This window comes from Lepus europaeus, chromosome 5 (assembly GCF_033115175.1).
Source record: "Lepus europaeus isolate LE1 chromosome 5, mLepTim1.pri, whole genome shotgun sequence".
NCBI classification, from domain to species: domain Eukaryota; kingdom Metazoa; phylum Chordata; class Mammalia; order Lagomorpha; family Leporidae; genus Lepus; species Lepus europaeus.
Genome location: NC_084831.1, coordinates 157,398,069 through 157,416,434, shown reverse-complemented (window position 1 = coordinate 157,416,434; position 18,366 = coordinate 157,398,069). Strand labels below are relative to the sequence as shown.

At 42.7% G+C, this 18,366-nt stretch overlaps 1 protein-coding gene across 5 annotated transcripts in view; it reads left to right on the top strand.

The window, feature by feature from the left end:
• The window catches only part of RABGAP1L (RAB GTPase activating protein 1 like), an 803,019-nt gene that overhangs the window by 124,565 nt on the left and 660,088 nt on the right, over nt 1–18,366 (top strand). For all 5 annotated transcript variants that reach the window (XM_062192989.1, XM_062192987.1, XM_062192988.1 and 2 more), the window contains exon 8: nt 14,824–14,890. In XM_062192989.1, coding sequence (XP_062048973.1) covers nt 14,824–14,890 — 67 coding nt within the window. The remainder of the gene's footprint in view (nt 1–14,823; nt 14,891–18,366) is intronic.

Here is an 18,366-nt window from a genome sequence, read left to right as displayed (position 1 = left end):
CTGGGGAATGAAGCAGGGGATGGAAGAGCTTGTTCTGTGTCTGTCACTGTGCCTTTCAAATCAGTCAGTCGGTAAATACATAGATATTCTTTTTAAAAGAACTTGACATTGATACAATGTGTAGGGTTTTTTTTTTTTTTTTTTTTTTGTATTTAAAAGGAGGATTTATTTAACCCCAAGACCTCCAGCCAGAGTGGCCTGGAGGGGGCTTTCAAGAGAGGAAAACCCGAAGGGACTGGTGGTAGTGAGTTTTTTTTTTTTCTTTTAAAGATTTATTTACTTATTTGAAAGTCAGAGTTACACAGAGGAGGAGAGACAGAGATAGAGAGGTCTTCCATCCACTGGTTCACTCCCCAGATGGCCATAATGGCCGGAGCTGTGCCGATCCAAAGCCAGGAGCCAGGAGCTTCTAAAGGGTCTCCCATGTGGATTCAGGGGCCAAAGGACTTGGACCATCTTCTGCTTTCCCAGGCCATAGCAGAGAGCTGGATCAGAACCGGCGCCCATATGGGATGCTGGCACTGCAGGTGGCGGCTTTACCTGCCATGCCACAGCGCTGGCCCTGGTATGGGATTTTTAGGCACAATTTTGGGGAAGAAAAAACTCAATCAATACAAGGCAAGGACAAACCCATGAAAAGACCTGTTTCATAATCTTTTTACCCTGTCTAGCTTGCTCATGATAAAACAAAAGGGCCATCAGAAGGGTGGGATACCCAACGTACCTTACAGTCAGCTGGGAGCTCAGGAGGGCAGAGTTGCCACTGCCTTGCTGTCCTCAGGGTAAGATTTGCAGCTTCCAAGGAGTGGAAAGATTTTGGTAAAGACAACTTTTGGGGAAAAAAAGCATTTTGCACCCTAAATTTCTGCTGCGACCAACTGGACTGCCTATTAACTGACTCCTCGCATGAGGGAGGCGTGAGCCTCCTTGGGAAGGCACCCTGTTGACTTCATCGCCCAGCTGGCCTGGGAGGAGAGCTGCCTGAGTAGAAGGCAGGTGGCTTTTCTAACAGGAAATTTACAGTTCTGCCTGCAGTGTTACTGAGCCTAGGCCCTCCTCAGCAGTGGTGCTTGCTCTGGAAGCTGGGCAGAGTGAACGGTTTTTCAGCTTCCAGCCAACAGGGTCTGTGCACAACATACAGATTTCTATTGGAGCCTTACTGAGTCTTGTGAATATAGTGTACTTCTATGATACTCTTATACCTGGATTTGAAACTTCTTTTTTTGTCATCTTTTAATTCCATTTTCAATGAACTTTAAAAAAAAATTTTAAATATAGTTCCAGCCACATTACTTTTTTTTTTATATAAAAGATTATTTATTTGAAAGCCAGAGTTACATAGAGAAGGGGAGAGAGAGAGAGAGCGAGTGAGCGAGAGCGAGCAAGCATGTGTGCGCTGTCTTCCATTTGCTGGTTCACTCCCCAAATGGTCTTAATGCTGTGTCCCCAAATAGCTGCAATACCCAGGTGGAAGCCAGGAGCTTCATCCAGGTCTCCCACATGGATGCAGGGGCTCAATTACTTGGGCCATCTTCCTCTGCTTTCCCAGGCACATTAGCAGGAAGTTGGATCAGAAGTGGGGCAGTGGGGACTTGAACCAGCAGCCATATTGCATGCCTGCATTGCAGGCAGTGGCTTTACCTGCTACGCCACAATGCTGGCCCCTTCCATGAACTTTTTGAAGTATTCTTTTATAATTATTTCTTAATTTACTGGTTTAAGAAATTTGTATTTGTAACCTAGATGCTAAATAATGAGAAGAGGTGGACGTTGTAGACTATATTCTGTATCAGTTTATTGCCTCTTGGCTCTTTCCTGATGTGCATTAATGGTAGTTGAAAACATCGCTGTGTGGCAAGGAGAGTATTGTGCCAGTAGAGGGTGCTGGAGTGATACTGCAGGAAGAAGGGCTTTTCTTCCTGGTTTCTGAGAGCCGAGATTATTTTCTGCTCTTGTCACGAGGTCTGTGGACATCCACTGATGCTGTATCCTCGCGCTGTGTGCACTGCCTCCATGGGCTCATTGCTCTGGTTCTGGCTTACTGAGACCTTACTGGGAATCTGACGCACATACTCTGTGCCCTAGGCTTCACACCACCCTGCTGCTGAACTGGCTTGAGGAGTCTGATTGCCTTGCTGGGCTGGCTGCTTGCCTGCCAGAGGGTTGTTTGCTGCTTGCCTTGTGGTCCAGCTTTGCCTGAGCAGTCTGACAAACTTCTTTGCTATCCATTGAGTTGCAATTATTCCTTCTCCAGTGAGGTCCGAATACCAGCTTTAGGGTTTATTATTATTTTTTTTTCCTTTAGATTTATTTATTTTAAAGACAGAGGTGGGGGGAGAGGTCTTCCATCTGATGGTTCATTCCCCAAATGGCTACAACAGCTAGAGCTGAGCTGATCTGAAGCCAGGAGTCGGAGACTGCTTCTGGATTTCCCATGTGGATGCAGGAGCCCAAGCACTTGGACCATCTTTTACTGCCTTGCCAGGCGCATTTGCAGGGAGCTAAATAGGAAGTGGAGCAGCTAGGACTCAAACTGGTGCCCATGTGGGATATGTAGGCCAAGACTTTAACCCGCTGCACCACAGCACTGGCCCCTCCCAAGTTTATTCTTCCTTGAGATACTCTCCTTCAGCCTCATGGTTAGAATTCTGCATAGACACCCTCTAATTCTCTTCTGTTAAAGTTAATAATTATCTCTCTTTTTTTAAGTTTTTTTTTTTTCTTTTGGACAGGCAGAGTGGACAGTGAGTGAGAGAGAGAGAGAAGAGAGAAAGGTCTTCCTTTTTGCCGTTGGTTCACCCTCCAATGGCCGCCGCGGCTGGCACGCTGCGGCCGGTGTACCGCGCTGATCCGATGGCAGGAGCCAGGTGCTTCTGCTGGTCTCCCATGGGGTGCAGGGCCCAAGCACTTGGGCCATCCTCCACTGCACTCCCGGGCCATAGCAGAGAGCTGGCCTGGAAGAAGGGCAACCGAGACAGAATCCGGGGCCCCAACTGGGACTAGAACCCCGTGTGCCGGCGCCACAAGGTGGAGGATTAGCCTATTGAGCCGCGGCGCCGGCCTTTTTAAGGTTTAAAAGCAAGATTTATTAGAGTCAGAGACTTCCAGCCAGAGTAGCATGGAGGGGGCTGGTGATACTGGGGTTTTTAAGCACAATTTTGGGGAAGAAAAAACACTTGACATTGAGTTACAAGGCATGCACAAAACCCATGGGAAGACTTAATTTGCAATCTGTTATCTGTGTCTGGCTTGTTCATGACCAAACAATAAGAGCCTCAGAAGGGTGGGATGCCTAGTTTGCTTTACAGTAAAGTAGTGGCTCTGAAGGAGTGGCCACTGCCTTGCTGCTCTTAGAAGATTGCAAGCTTTCAAGGAGTGGGCAGGCAGGCACTTTTGACCTTGCTAAAGACAACCTCTGGTGAAAGCAAGCATTTTGCACACTCAGCTTCCACCGGGACCACCCTGACTGCCCACTAACCCGTCTGACTCCCCACAACCCCTCCCCCAGAAGAATGGACCCTAACTCCCGTGAGAGGTGTGGGATGATGACATCCCCTCCCCCAGAAGAATGGACCCTAACTCCCGTGAGAGGTGTGGGATGATGACATCCCCTCCCCCAGAAGATGGACCCTAACTCCCGTGACAGGTGTGGGATGATGACATCCCCTCCCCCAGAAGATGGACCCTAACTCCCGTGAGAGGTGTGGGATGATGACATCCCCTCCCCCAGAAGAATGGACCCTAACTCCCGTGAGAGGTGTGGGATGATCACATCCCCTCCCCCAGAAGATGGACCCTAACTCCCATGAGAGGTGTGGGATGATGACATCCCCTCCCCCAGAAGATGGACCCTAACTCCCGTGAGAGGTGTGGGATGATGACATCCCCTCCCCCAGAAGATGGACCCTAACTCCCGTGAGAGGTGTGGGATGATGACATCCCCTCCCCCAGAAGATGGACCCTAACTCCCGTGAGAGGTGTGGGATGATGACTGCCCTGGCTTATTCTGGCTGAGGAGGGCAGAGAGGCAGTCAAGGCAGGGTTCCAGCAGCAGAGGGGGCGTAGGCCGACTTGCAGCAACCGCTCCCGTCCCAGGTTTCTTCATGTACGTGGCCACCTAGAATTTCACTGTTTCAAGTCTGGAGAAAACAAATCTGATAAGCAGATAAAACTCCCAAGGTCTAAAACAAAGGACAGAGTCATTATTAGAGGACCTGAGAAAGGAGCTGTCTAAACCATGGGGAAGTTTTTCTATTGAGAGACAAATAGAAATCGACAGGAGGGACCTGGTAACAATCAGGTGAGCTGAGGCCTGGCCAGGTATATATGAGGTCCAGAGCTGTCTCTTCATGTGCGGTACTGGAAGAGACATCATAAGAGAGGTGTGAACCTCCTTAACGAAGGCACCCTGTTGACTTCCATTACCTTGCTGGACTGGGAGGAGAGCTGGCCTGAATGGAAGGCAGGTGGCATCTCTAGTAGGAAATTTACAGTTCTGCCTGCAATGTTACTGATCCCACTTGGCCATCCCCTCAACAGTGGTGGTTACTTTGGTAGCTGGACTGAGTGAATGGCTTTTTTTCTCAGCTTAGAGCTAATAGGGTTTGTGGCTGTGACCCTGGAGTCCTTCAACCCCCAGGGCACTTCCATTTCCAGTGACCCAGCTCTTGGCTGCCAGAGCTCTTCATAAGCTGACTTCTGTGTACGTCTGAAGCCCTGGCTTTCCACATTGAAAACCAATGCCATTTGCAGTGGTCGGGCCTGTTGGGTCTCCTTGATGGCAGATCACTGTGTAAAGCAGCCAGTGTTGGCCTGCCACCTACCTGTCTTTCCATTGTTGCCGCTGCCTGGCCTGCTCCTCTTCCTCCTGGTTTCTGGTAAAGGAGACCACGGAGGCGCCTTTAAGAGGATGCAAGTCAAGGGGATGCTCAGTCCCATTCCTGATCCTTGGTGGCCTGAGCTAGAGATCTATAGTCACAGGCATGTTCTGGTAGTGGACTTTCTGGGAGGTAGACATGCCCCTGAGGAAAGCTGTGTCCTCACTTTAACATCAAACGTGATGACCACCTTATCTATAAAATATGAAGTTATTAATAAAACTTTATCTCCCTTTATTTGGTTTGAAAAGGGAGGTTTTGGCCGGCACCACGGCTCACTAGGCTAATCCTCCACCTTGCAGCGCTGGCACACCGGGTTCTAGACCTGGTCGGGGTGCCGGATTCTGTCCCAGTTGCCCCTCTTCCAGGCCAGCTCTCTGCTTTGGCCCGGGAGTGCAGTGGAGGATGGCCCAAGTCCTTGGGCCCTGCACCCACGTGGGAGGCCAGGATAAGCACCTGGCTCCTGCCTTCGGATCAACGCGGTACGCTGGCCACAGTAGCCATTGGAGGGTGAACCAACGGCAAAAAGGAAGACCTTTTCTCTCTCTCTCTCTCTCTCTCTCTCTCTCTCTCTCACTATCTGTCAAAAAAAGAAAAAGAAAAGGGAGGTTTTGCCCGTTTACTGTGCCTATGGCAAAGGACATATAGCTGTGAAATCATAATTTAAGTTCTCATTTTGGCTATGCTATTATTAGAGAAAATGTTAGCCATCCCTTTTATATGATCAGAGAGTTCTTCAGTACAGACTGTTTTCCGTCTTGAAGAGAATAGAGAAATGGGGGAACAAGTCAGTTTTCCCAGATCGCTTACTGTCAACAACTTAGTATCAAATGAAAACTTAGCAAGCTATTTTAACTGTTAGGTAACTTAGAGAAATATTTACCCAAAGGTTCAATGCTTTCTATAAATTTAAAAATAAAACATCTGATACAGAGATTTATTTAGGTCACATGAACCAAAAAGATATCTTGGATTCATTTGGCAGTTTAAATTTATGAGCAATCTTTTATCTACAAGCCGATTAAAACAGAGCTCTCAATTTTCCCATGTAGACATACAATATGTACATATGTATAACATAACATACAAGGTAGAACAATAAAGCAGTTTCAGTAATAGCTTCTTAAAATCTTAGCTTTTTTTTTAATTATCGTCAATCGATTCTTGCTGTTATAATCTGAATTACCCATAGTTATTCTAAGTTGGAAACTATAGTACATTATTGGCTTTATCAGCTTATAGAAGTGTCCCAAAGAATTGAATACAATAGAGAGGTCAGGGAAAAAGAAATCCTTTGGAACCTAAAAGGACACATTTGGGCTGGTGCTGTGGTGCAGCAGCAGCGCTGGCATATCATATGGGCTCCAGTTCTAGTCCTGGCTACTCTGCTTCTAATCCAGCTCTCTGCTATGGCCTGGGAAAGCAGTAGAAGATGGCTCAAGTCCTTGGGCCCTGTACCCGCATGGGAGACCAGGAAGAAGCTCCTGGCTCCTGGCTTTGGATCAGTGCAGCTCCGGCCGTTGAGGCCATTTGGAGAGTGAACCAATGGAAGGAAGACCTTTCTCTCTGTCTCTCCCTCTCACTGTAACTCTCTCAAATAAAATAAATGAAATCTAAAAATAAATAAATAAATAAAAGGACACATTTAAATATAGAGCCAACAATGTTTTAACTTCATGAGCAGTGAATCTCATTTTTAGTCTTTGGAGAATACAAAACTGTGGATGACAAAAGACTTTAAATAACCATGTTTAAAACTATAAACTCTTTAACCAACAAGAGGCTGCACTTGCTTACTCCACGCAGTATTTTGAAAGTACCTGCAAGATTTTATAAAACATTTGCCTTTTTAGGCCTCTGGGCCTTTCTCATTAAGATAACCATCATGTCTGAAAACACAAGATCATTAGACTTTTGTAACTTTTGGACATGTGTATCCGTAGCATTTTACATTATCACCACTTAAAATTTGGTACCACCTCACGTCTTGACAGTACCTTTAATGTAATCCAGGTAGCTTTATTAGTTGGTATCTCTGCAAGATGAGACATATCCTTTGACATTTCCAGGGGCTCAACTGAAAATATCAAAGTCCAAAGAATTTGGAACTTTTGAATTTTTGAATGCCTGTCAAAGATGCCAAGAAGGCTTAAAATATCTGGTAGAAAAAGAATCCCTTAACATCATGACATAATATAGACCAGATTTGATCACTGTTACAAAGCAATCACCAAATGCTTTAGAATAAGTATATATTTAAACCAGCCATAACTCTTAAAACTCAGCTGTTTTTAGACAATCAGAACTTAACAGAGACATTAAGAGAATGCAGTAGATTTCTTCAGCAGAACACAAAATCGGTCTCTGTGGTCATAAAGAATGGGAATAAAACCTCAAGTATAAGAGTTAGCACTGGAATCATCTCATAACTTGGAACAATTTTAACAAGATTGTTAAAGAGGAAGAGAAAGAAGAGAAAATAGCTTACTGGAGCTGGCTAGAAAGCTGAGAGTCACCAGTTGAATAAAAACTATTAAAAGGAGATGCTGCTTCGCCGGCGCCGTGGCTTAACAGGCTAATCCTCTGCCTTGCGGCGCCGGCACGCCGGGTTCTAGTCCCAGTCTGGGCGCCGGGTTCTATCCCGGTTGCCCCTCTTCCAGGCCAGCTCTCTGCTATGGCCCGGGAAGGCAGTGGAGGATGGCCCAAGTGCTTGGGCCCTGCACCCGCATGGGAGACCAGGAGAAGCACCTGGCTCCTGGCTTCGGATCAGCACGAAACGCTGGCCGCAGCGGCCATTGGAGGGTGAACCAACGGCAAAAAGGAAGACCTTTCTCTCTGTCTCTCTCTCTCACTATCCACTCTGCCTGTCAAAAAAAAAAAAGATGCTGCAGTTTTTAAACAGATTTTTAAGAATATTTCAAAATATTTACTAACATGTATTGCAAAACCTCATTTATTTAACAGAGGATCAGATTCCAGTTCTGTGTCAAAAATAAGACAACATTTTCTAAATAAGATAAATTTCGACCTGTTACTTTCAAGTGATGTTGAACTATTTTCATATGGACAGTTTATAAAAACATGTTAGCAAATCCAAATATTTTTCCCATAGAATATAAAGTGCTAAGAATAGCGAAGTTTGCATTTAGATACGTTTATCTCATTTGCCTTTACCCAATTTACATTTTTAAAAGATTTATTTATTTATTTGAAAGTCAGAGTTACACAGAGAGCGAAGGAGAGGCAGAGAGGGGGGTGGTTTTTGATCCACTGGTTCACTCCCCAGTTGGCTGCAATGGCCGGAGCTGTGCTGATCCGAATGAAGCCAGGAGTCACGAGCTTCCTCTGGGTCTCCTATGTAGGTGCAGGGGCACAAGGACTTGGGCCTTCTTCCACTGCTTTCCCAGGCCATAGCAGAGAGCTGGATGGGAAGTGGAGCAGCCGGGACTAGAACCAGTGCCCATATGGGATGCTGGCACTGCAGGTGGTGGCTTTACCCACTATGCCACAGTGCCCGTCCTACCCAATTTACATTTAGCAGTTACTCCTAGATGACTGAAGATGCTGATATTCTGCAAGTGGGATAATTAGACTTTAACATAAAACTAACAAAGAAAGTATCTGGGAAATAGCTGCTAAAGGGGCAGGAAATCGAGTTTGTAGGAACGGAGGAGACCTGGCGAGGTCTGGAAAGCATTTAGAGGGGCGGAGAAGTGGAGATTTGTTGGGATCTGGGGTACAGGAAAAACTCTCTGAGGCCTGGAGCCTGGAACCCATGGCCTCACTCTAAGCTGTGCCTGGTCTCACCAACACATTAATCTCCGAGAAGGAAGAACAGAATGTAGTTTTCTGCCGACAGCCTATCGGGCCCTCAGGCTGATCCCCGCAAAAGAAAGCTGCTTTGGACCAGACCAAGACTCCCAGATCTGAGACGAGAAGTCTGAGCCCCTGGTTTTACAGCTTGTGAGGACTCCAGTAGAGAAGAATACTTGCTCCCTGCAGGAAACCTTTCTCTCTGTCTCTCCCTCTCACTGTCTGTAACTCTAACTCTCACATAAAGTTTTTTTAAAAACAAAAAGCAACCAGTTGTTTTAGATAGTGTTCTCATTGTCCCAATTATAGCAGGGAGAATTGCTATTTAATGATTCCTATCATATGTTTATTCTCAAATATTTAATACCTAGGCTAATTTTTCGAACTAAAGGAAGAAATCCTGAAAAGTAGGTAATCTTTTATTTACATTTGAGGAGAAGCAGCCAAAGCATGTTTTTTGCCTTGGTAAGAAATACTGCTAAGAAGAGGTAATATATAAAATTGAATCTAGGGCATCATGCTGTTCTTCCTAAAGCCTTGGGAGTTGGGGAAAAAAGGAGGGGAATATTACATACTTACAGATGGGATATAATTGTTTCATGTCACTGGTAAATACTGCTTAACTACCAGTACCTTGTCCTTATTTATATTGGCAGTGTAGTTGTAAAAATTGCTTTGAAAAATCTTTGGATCATTTTGAAAGGAAGAAGGAACAAGACCTAAAATGTTATTTTTTGTCTTTTTTTTTTTAGTCCCCCCCCTTTTTTTTTTTTGACAGGCAGAGTGGACAATGAGAGAGAGAGACAGAGAGAAAGGTCTTCCTTCCATTGGTTCACCCCCCAAATGGCTGCTAGGGCTGGCGCACTGATCCAAAGCCAGGGGCCAGGTGCTTCCTCCTGGTCTCCCATGCGGGTGCAGGACTCAAGGACTTGGGCCATCCTCCACTGCACTCCCGGGCCACAGCAGAGAGATGGACTGGAAGAGGGGCAACCGGGACAGAATCTGGCGCCCCAACTGGGACTAGAACCCCGTGTGCCAGCGCCGCAGGTGGAGGATTAACCTAGTGAGCTGCGGCACCGGCCCCTAAAATATTATTTTTAAAAAAGACTTTTTGAAAGGCAGAGTGACCTAGGGTTGGGGGCAAAGGGGAGGGGAGGAGAGAGAGAAATTGATCAATTGATTTCCCCAAATGACTGCAAAAGCCAGGTGGACTTTAGTTGGTCCAGGGGTTTACATGCAGGTGGTAGTTATGGTCTGCCTCAGACCTGGAATCTCTCTGCACAAAACTCCTGTGGATAATACTGACCATCAAGTTTTTGTCTATTGGAGAAGCAAATGACATAAAACCTTACGGGACCAGCTGTACCACTCCATTAATTTAGTGAGTTGCTTTTGATAAGTGGTTAATCCCAACAGATGAGCAAGAATACCTTGGGTTAAGGGAGATAGACAAGAGGCTGGGTCCTGAGAATATCTTGCCTGTACATTAGGAACAGTCATAGAGGGATTCGGTCTCACAATGTATCACTATCTAAATTTCCTGTATTACTCTTAATTGGTTGGGAAAGCAAAATAATTTAGTTTTTTTTTTTTTAGCGGAGATTAGTGCATGTTAAATTTTGAAATTTAATTAATGATTGTTGTGATCAGTTGTAATATAATTTGAAGATGAACTTACATTAATAGGGAAAGTGGTTGTGATGAGAAAAGATTAAAGTCCCAGAGGAAGTGACTCTGGCAAAAACGTCACATTAAAGGAACTCCTGGAGACATTTCACAACATTGAAAATGCAAAGGAGAAAATATTGGAAGCTGATCCAACCTTAGAAAGGAATAATATAGCTTGCCAAGGCATAGAAAAAAAATACTTGCTCTGTTTGATGAATTATATGAGAAGGCAGCAGGCATTGTTCAGAGTAGGCTTGTTTTTAGTTTTGAGAAAGAATTTTAAAGGTCACAGAACAATTATAATTATTTCTGTTGATTAAATGACTACTTTGAAGTTTTACCTTGCGTGGTTGGTTATTTTTATAGTTCCACACTTTAGTGCCTATAGTAAACAGAGCTTGTATTATCTTTCCCTATTTGATCCCTTTGGTAAAAGGACAGTGTGGAAGAAAGACTTGTAGCAAAGGTAAGATTGGGCCTCCAGTTTTTATGAAGTCATTTAGTCTTACTGTTGTACGTATCCCTCTGAAATATTGATTACATTATTCTGTTTTGCAGTTCGCTTTACCCCCTTTGGTGATGCGCTCACTTTTTCATTTTTAATAACAAAGCTTCAGTCTAGTATGACACTGTGCTTTTTAACTGATGGTTGGTCAGAGCACCCCTAGTGTACTCCCCCACTCTCTCCCTTCATCCTTAGGGAGGTATATAGAATTCATAATGCTTTGATAGACTAAAAGCAAAAGTAAATTAAACATTCATATTGCCAAACATCTCTTTTCCTCACTGTTTACTACAATTAAGTCTAAAGTAATAAATTCTTACTGAAGTTTTAGTATTTGCTATAGATGCTAGGTTTGTGTTAAAGGGAACTTGAAGCTTTGTTTTGCATAGAAGCTCATTAAATATTATGGAAGGCCAAACTTTGTCTTCTCAATGATAGTGCTACTAATACTTTATAATTTGCAACTCCTTTATAGTATACAGTTCATTTTCACCATGACTTTTTCAGTTCAACTTTACACTAACATAGTATACATGTAAGCAGGTAATTGTATTTCAGAAATATGGAAAGTAAGACTTTGAACTTTGTAACTTGTCCAGTTTCACATGATGAATTTATGGTCTTTTTCTGCTGATAATCTGGAGAGATGGCAGGCTGTTTTTTAAAAAAAGATTTATTTATTTATTTGAAAGTCAGAGTTACGCAGAGGAGAGGCAGAGAGAAAGAGAGAGAGAGGTCTTTCATCTGCTGGTTCACTCCCCAGTTGGCCACACGGCTGGTGCTGTGCCCATCTGATGCCAGGAGCCAGGAGCTTCTTCTGTGTCTCCCACATGGTGCAGGGGCCCAAGGACTTGGGCCATCTTCTACTGCTTTCCCAGGACATAGCAGAGAGCTAGATCAGAAGAATAGCAGCCGGGACTCGAACTGGCGCCCAAATGGGATGCTGGCACTGCAGGCGGTGTCTTTATCCACTGTGCCACAGGTGCCAGCCCCAGCAGGCTGTTTTGTAAAAACAGAAATACAAAAAAAAACCCAAACAGTTTTGTAGTGATAGACATGGGTTTGAATCCAATCCTATAACTTAATAGCTGTCTGGCTTTCGCACGTTATTTTTACTTTCCGAAAAATGAGTTTTACACTTCTTATATGAGAGTTGTTTTAAATTTAAGTGTAGTAACAGGAAGTATCTGGTATTAAAGACATTTAATAAGCTTCATGTAGTTGTCAGTGTAATATTGTTAAAGTGGTAATGTCATCTCATTCTATGTTTTGAATTCAAGTTCTGGGTCAGGTCATCCATAATGTTGGCTGTGTCACGTCTCTGCTTTATTACCTTTCTGGGCTTACTGGTATCATGGAACTTACCCTATTATGTTATAATTACCTGCTTACTCATTTTCCTCCCATACTGGACCATGAGCTGTTTGAGAAAATAGGTGGCATAGGAATTTGCTTTCTTACCTTATTTATGCAGTTAATAAGAGAAAGTTGAGTGCCTTGAATTCCCCAGTGAGACAGTGTTTACATTAGGTGTTTGTTACTAATAGTATCTATCTAATTACTGGTATATTATTCCTAATGGGTCTCATTGGTCTTCATAGGAAGCTTCGTATGCTTAATGAAGTTTAATTTTGGAAGTGACTAATACAGCTTGATATTCTGTCATTTTAGTGTTGGAGGAACCCTTAACATCCATGTTTTATACTGATTCCATTTTCTAAAGAGGCAGCAAAGGGGCACGTGGGCTAGGTGCTTTTCTGTAAGGGTACCCTGCTGGTTGGGCAGGATTTTTTATTTATAAGCCTGTTAAAGAACAGTACATCAAAGATCATGATAATAAATGTTACAAATATTTCCATTTAGGAAAATCTAAACCTCTAAAGCTCCTTTTGTGGTAGAGTTTAATTATAGGAATGTTATGGTAAGACATTATTAAATTGTACCAGAAACAAGATGCTGTAAAACTTTAACAGAGGGGCCTGCGCTGTGGCGCAGTGGGTTAACACCCTGGCCTGAAGCGCCGGCATCCCATATGGGTGCTAGTTCGGGACCCAGTTGCTCCACTTCCAATCAAGCTCTCTGCTATGGCCTGAGAAAGCAGTAGAAGATAGCCCAAGTCCTTGAGCCCTTGCACCCTCGTGGGAGACCCAGAGGAAGCTCTTGTCTTCGGATTGGCACTGTGCCGGCCATTACGGCCAATTGGAGAATGAACCATCGGATGGAAGACCTCTCTCTCTGCCTCTCCTCTTTCAAATAAATAAATAAATAAAATGTTTCTCTGGAAAAAAAAAAAAAAAACTTCAGAAGAAAGAGAGGATGTATCGTCAACTTTAAGCACTAGTTCCCTAAGGAGCTGGGGGGGGGGGTGGGGGGGAGAAAGTATTTTTTCCTTATAATCTTTGATAATTTTAACTAATAATTAATATACAGTAGTTTTATAATGTAAAAGCCCTGCAGTATAGAAAATTGTCTCTTAAAATAATAAGAGATGCAAAATGAAGCAAAATTATATAGGAAGGTTTGACAATTGTGACAAGTCTGTCTCCATTGACCTGAGTTTTTAGGAAATAACACAGTAATTTGCTTGATTAGTTACCATTTATTTTGTAATTACTGTTTATTATAGGAGTTCATAGGAGAGTGATTGTAGCAGTATATAGTAATCATATTAAAAATTTGAACATTCAAATAGCTATTCCTTTGTGTAGATTATATTCTATTCATTGGTACAGAAAAATGTTTGGAAAGTTGTCCTTAGAGCTTACTGACTTTATCTTTGCTGTGTACTTGATCAGATTTGGATACCAAAAAGGAAGTGTTCTTAAGTACTCACAGGGAGCAGGAGTATTTACTACTTTATAAGCTCATATGTTAATAGCCCAATCACTGAAGAAGAGACCATGCTACTTAGAAAGCAAACCTTGGGAAACAGCAAGGATCAGATTGAGTGTTGACTGGTCAGCTGCCTCTGTTTGGAAACTTAAAAAAATGGTTATTAATTTAGTTACATTCTTTACCCCTTCTGTAAAATGCTCTATAGTGGGATGCTACAGTGAAAACACGTAAGTGTGGGTATGTGAGGTTGGCGGAGGGATGCTGTGGGCAGTTATAAGGTCCAATTAGTAGCAATATGAATTTGAGTAAATTGTTTAATTTCTTTGGACTTAATTTTGCTTACAGGTAAAGTGGAATTAATAGCAGCCTAACAAATGTAAAAATCTTAGATTTAGCTGAATTTTAGAGCTTATGAAAATCCTTTACAAATAAAGTGGCAGTGTTGGTGGGTTTCCTCAAGGTTTGCTATAGTACCAGGAAGCACATAGTCAATAGTAGTTAATAGTACATTAATAGTCTGTTGGATGATGTTTTCACCAGTGTGATAGCCTGTGTGGTGAGACAGTTGTTAACACTTTTGTTTTAAACTCAAGATATAATATTGATGCTACTCGTGAACATGACTGTTCAGAATCAGGGTAGTAATTTTTCTGTTAATCTGGTTTGTTTCCTGTTTCTCTGTGTTCTGTTAAATAGAGAACACAGTGTCTTATTCTTATTTTCAAGAATCTCCTTTTTGATTTAATTGTATTAACTGATCTTAAGCTACATGTGTGGAGTAATCCTGAGGCAAATAAAATCTCTATCTCCCTGGAAGTTAGTTCATGTCTTGCCGTGGTGTCTTCTGCCAGTCAGCAGTTTGTGGACCTTTTGATGGCAGTTTCTGATCATTGGTAATCTTTTACAAGCAAAATTAAGACGTGGGAATTTGGATTAATTAATGAATGGTGATTTCATTATGATCTCTGTGAATTCTAATTTCTGGTGTTTCCAGGGGAAAGACTCAAGCTCTTTATAAGCACAGAGTTCAGATTGTATAGTTTTTATAGAAGTACTGTTTTTGCTCACTGGGTTTTCATGTATTTTTGCTAACCTTGTTTCCTTTTCTTCCCCTAATATTTTCAGATGTTTTGGAATGCTATTAAGCCCAGGTCGAAATGTGAAGAACAGTGATATGCATTTACTGGATATGGTAATGATAATTTTAAGCAACTTAACCAAATATAGATAATAGTTATTTTATATTTTTAAATTACTTTCTACTTTTAAATTTTGTTACATTGTCTGAATTGTTAATTTTAGCTGTCTGATATTCATCATGAAATTTTTTTTTTTAAAAAATATTTATTTATTTGACAGGTAGAGTTATAGACAGTGAGAGAGAAACAGAGAGAAAGGTCTTCCTTCCGTTGGTTTATTCCCCAAATGGCCGATCCGAAGTGAGGAGCCAGGTGCTTCCTCCTGGTCTCCCATGCGGGTGCAGGGCCCAAGGACTTGGGCCATCCTCCACTGCCTTCCTGGGCTACAGCAGAGAGCTGGACTGGAAGAGGAGCAGTTGGGACTAGAGCCCGGCGCCCCATGGGATGCCGGCACTGCAGGCGGAGGATTAGCCAAGTGAGCATGGCGCCACCCCTCATCATTAAATTTCTAAACCCAAAGTTAAAGTTACTTGTGAGCAAGGGATTTACAAAAATTTCCATCAAAAAAATCATACACAAGTTGAAAGCAAGTAAAAGCATAGTGTTGTGACAATATCATTTATGCATCTATTTGGCTCCTTAGGAAGAAGTATTTTCTTTGAGCCCAAAATAACTATACATGATTATAACAAGCATTTCCATAATGAATGTGGCTTCTTTATTTATTTTAATGCACTGTCATTAATTTGAATATTGTGATATGCTTTTGTTTTCCTTAAAGCATTTCTCTATGTGAATTTCTCCTTGATTACCTGTCTTTAGCAGAGTATGCTTACTGTGAACATGGTATTTAAAGAATGGTATTTAAGGTTAATGCATATTCACAAGTAGGTATTTGGTGTGATGTAGCAATGCATCTTAACTTTTACACAGAAATACCTTCTAATGTTGAAGCTAATTAACGCATTTACTTTGTGATTTAAAAATGGTGTAGGAAATAGTTGTCCTGAACTGAGATGTTTATACGTAGTGATTACAAGCACTACATGTTTTCTTCCTTTCAGCTGTGTTTTGCAAATGTCAGTTAAGTGTCGCTAGTTATAATAACGTAAACAAATAATTTCATGGTGACATAAATGCTGATTTTTCTGGCAGTACTGGAGTGCTTCGTTTCAGGCTTCTGGTCACCTGTTTGTGTGCCCAGGTGTTGTGTGCCAAGTGCTGGGGTTAGGCTCTGAGCCAAATATGGCTTTTACTACCTGTTGATTCATATTCTTGCTATGGAAACAGACCTTTTAAGTGTGTCAGTGTAGCAGTTGATAAAATACTCTCTCTAATGGTACAGTGAACCATGGAAATACAGAGGAAGCACTACCCTGACCAGGTAAGGATAACCAGTTACATTGGATGTGAAAACCTAAGTTTATGGTTGATCCATCTTGCTTCCATCTAGAACACACTAGTAATAAAGGTCGTTTTCCTAGGCAAGCCATAGTCTCTTGGAGCCCTGAACGCTGCATAGGGAGGTAGTTCGGAAGCACTGAAGCATTAAAACTTTTGAGCTCCTGGGTCCTCATTAAATCAGTCCATCAGAGTTCGGAAGATGAAGATGAATCAGGTGCAAGGATTTGTCCATAAAAGCCCAAGTTCAGATTATACAATTATAGAACAGAAGCCCCTTTGTCATGTTGGTCTGCCTTGTAGAATAGTCTTCCACTTAGAAGTCCAGCATTTGCCCTCTGGAAAAGAGAAATGGATAGTTTGTATTTGCAGTTATAAACAGTTGTTCTTATAACCCAGTTTTGTTAGTCTTCACTGTATTTTATTATGTTGTCATTGAGCCTTGGCCAGATAAACTTGTTTTAAGTCTAAGGGACAGTTCTAGTTGTTAAAAAGTATTAATGCTGCCAGCACCCTATTTTTTGCTCGCTTAATCAAATGCCTGATGCTTACTGTTCATTATTCTCTGACTCACTCCTGAATTCCTTCTTGAAACAAAATCACAGACCTAGGTACCGGGCAGCCCTCACTGTCCAGCACCAGTATATTAATATCTTCTTGTGAGGGCAAAACTGAGACTGTTTAGGCAAGGTTACAAGGAACATGGCTTCAGGTGATCATAAAAACTTTCCTCCTGTTTAGAGGAAGGTGTCTCTGAACTGTGCTTAACGTTACGTGGTTGTCCAATGAAAGGGAAGTACATTCTCGTAAAGGAGAGGAATATTCATGAATTTCAGGGAAAGTAGTTGCAGAACTCTTGCCTGCCCTGCCCCAACCTGCAGTAGCCCGTTTTCACTTCTTATGTGGTCCATTTTTCATATTAAAGCAGCTGATTGGAGTATCATTTAGCATGGGAATTATTACAATGAACCATAGAACTGTGGCTAGCTGTAGGTTAATCCAGGTAGCCTTGGCTTCCTAACTTATGAGCCTGGTTCAGACTGAGGGGCTGTTTATCTTCAGAGCTAGGGGAACCAAACCCGTATCCTGTAGGCCTTTAGATAATGGTAACTGTTATATCCAAGTTTCTCGACTGCTTCCTCTACCTCTGTGTCTCAGCACACCTAAATTTGGTATAAACACTGAAAACAAATTGTACTTATACTTTAGGTATTCTAAAAAACTTTGAAAAAGTATATGGTTGTATTTATTTATTTATTTTTAAAAGATTTATTTGTTTATATGAAAGAGTTACAGAGAAGGGGAGGCAGAGAGAGAGAGAGAGAGGTCTTCCATCCACTGGTTCAATCCCCAGTTGGCTACAACTGCTGGAACTGTGCCAAGCTGAAGCCAGGAGCCAGGAGCTTCCTCTGGATCTTCCCATGGGTGCATGTCCACATGTCCAAGGACTTGGGCTATCTTATACTGCTTTCCCAGGCTACAGCAGAGAGCTGGATCGGAAGTGGAGCAGCCAGGACTCAAACCAGCCCCATATGGGATGCCAGCACTGCAGATGTCAGCTTGACCTGCTATGCCACAGTGCTGGTCCTCCATTTTATTTCTTTTATTTTTTTTTTCATAGGCAGAGTGGACAGTGAGAGAGAGACAGAGAAAGGTCTTCCTTTTCCATTGGTTCACCCCCCAATGGCCACTGTGGGTGGTGTGCTGCGGCCGGCGCACTGTGCCAATCCGAAGCCAGGAGCCAGGTGCCTCTCCCGGTCTCCCATGTGGGTGCAGGGCCCAAGGACCTGGGCCATCCTCCACTGCACTCCCTGGCCACAGCAGAGAGCTGGCCTGGAAGAGGGGCAACCGGGACAGAATCCGGCGCCCCGACTAGGACTAGAACCCAGTGTGCTGGCACTGCAGGCGGAGGATTAGCCTAGTGAGCCATGGTGCTGGCCTCCCCATTTTATTTCAACAATGGGAATATTTTTGGTAATGGTTCTTGTAGTATAGGAATAAGAAAATAAATTTTTTATGATCTATAGCTATTGATACCTAGAAAAAGCCCAACAGCACGGTATGAAGTAGAAAACTCAGAACTGTGGAGCCAAGTTTCTTGGAACTGAAAATAAAATTTAAAATGAAA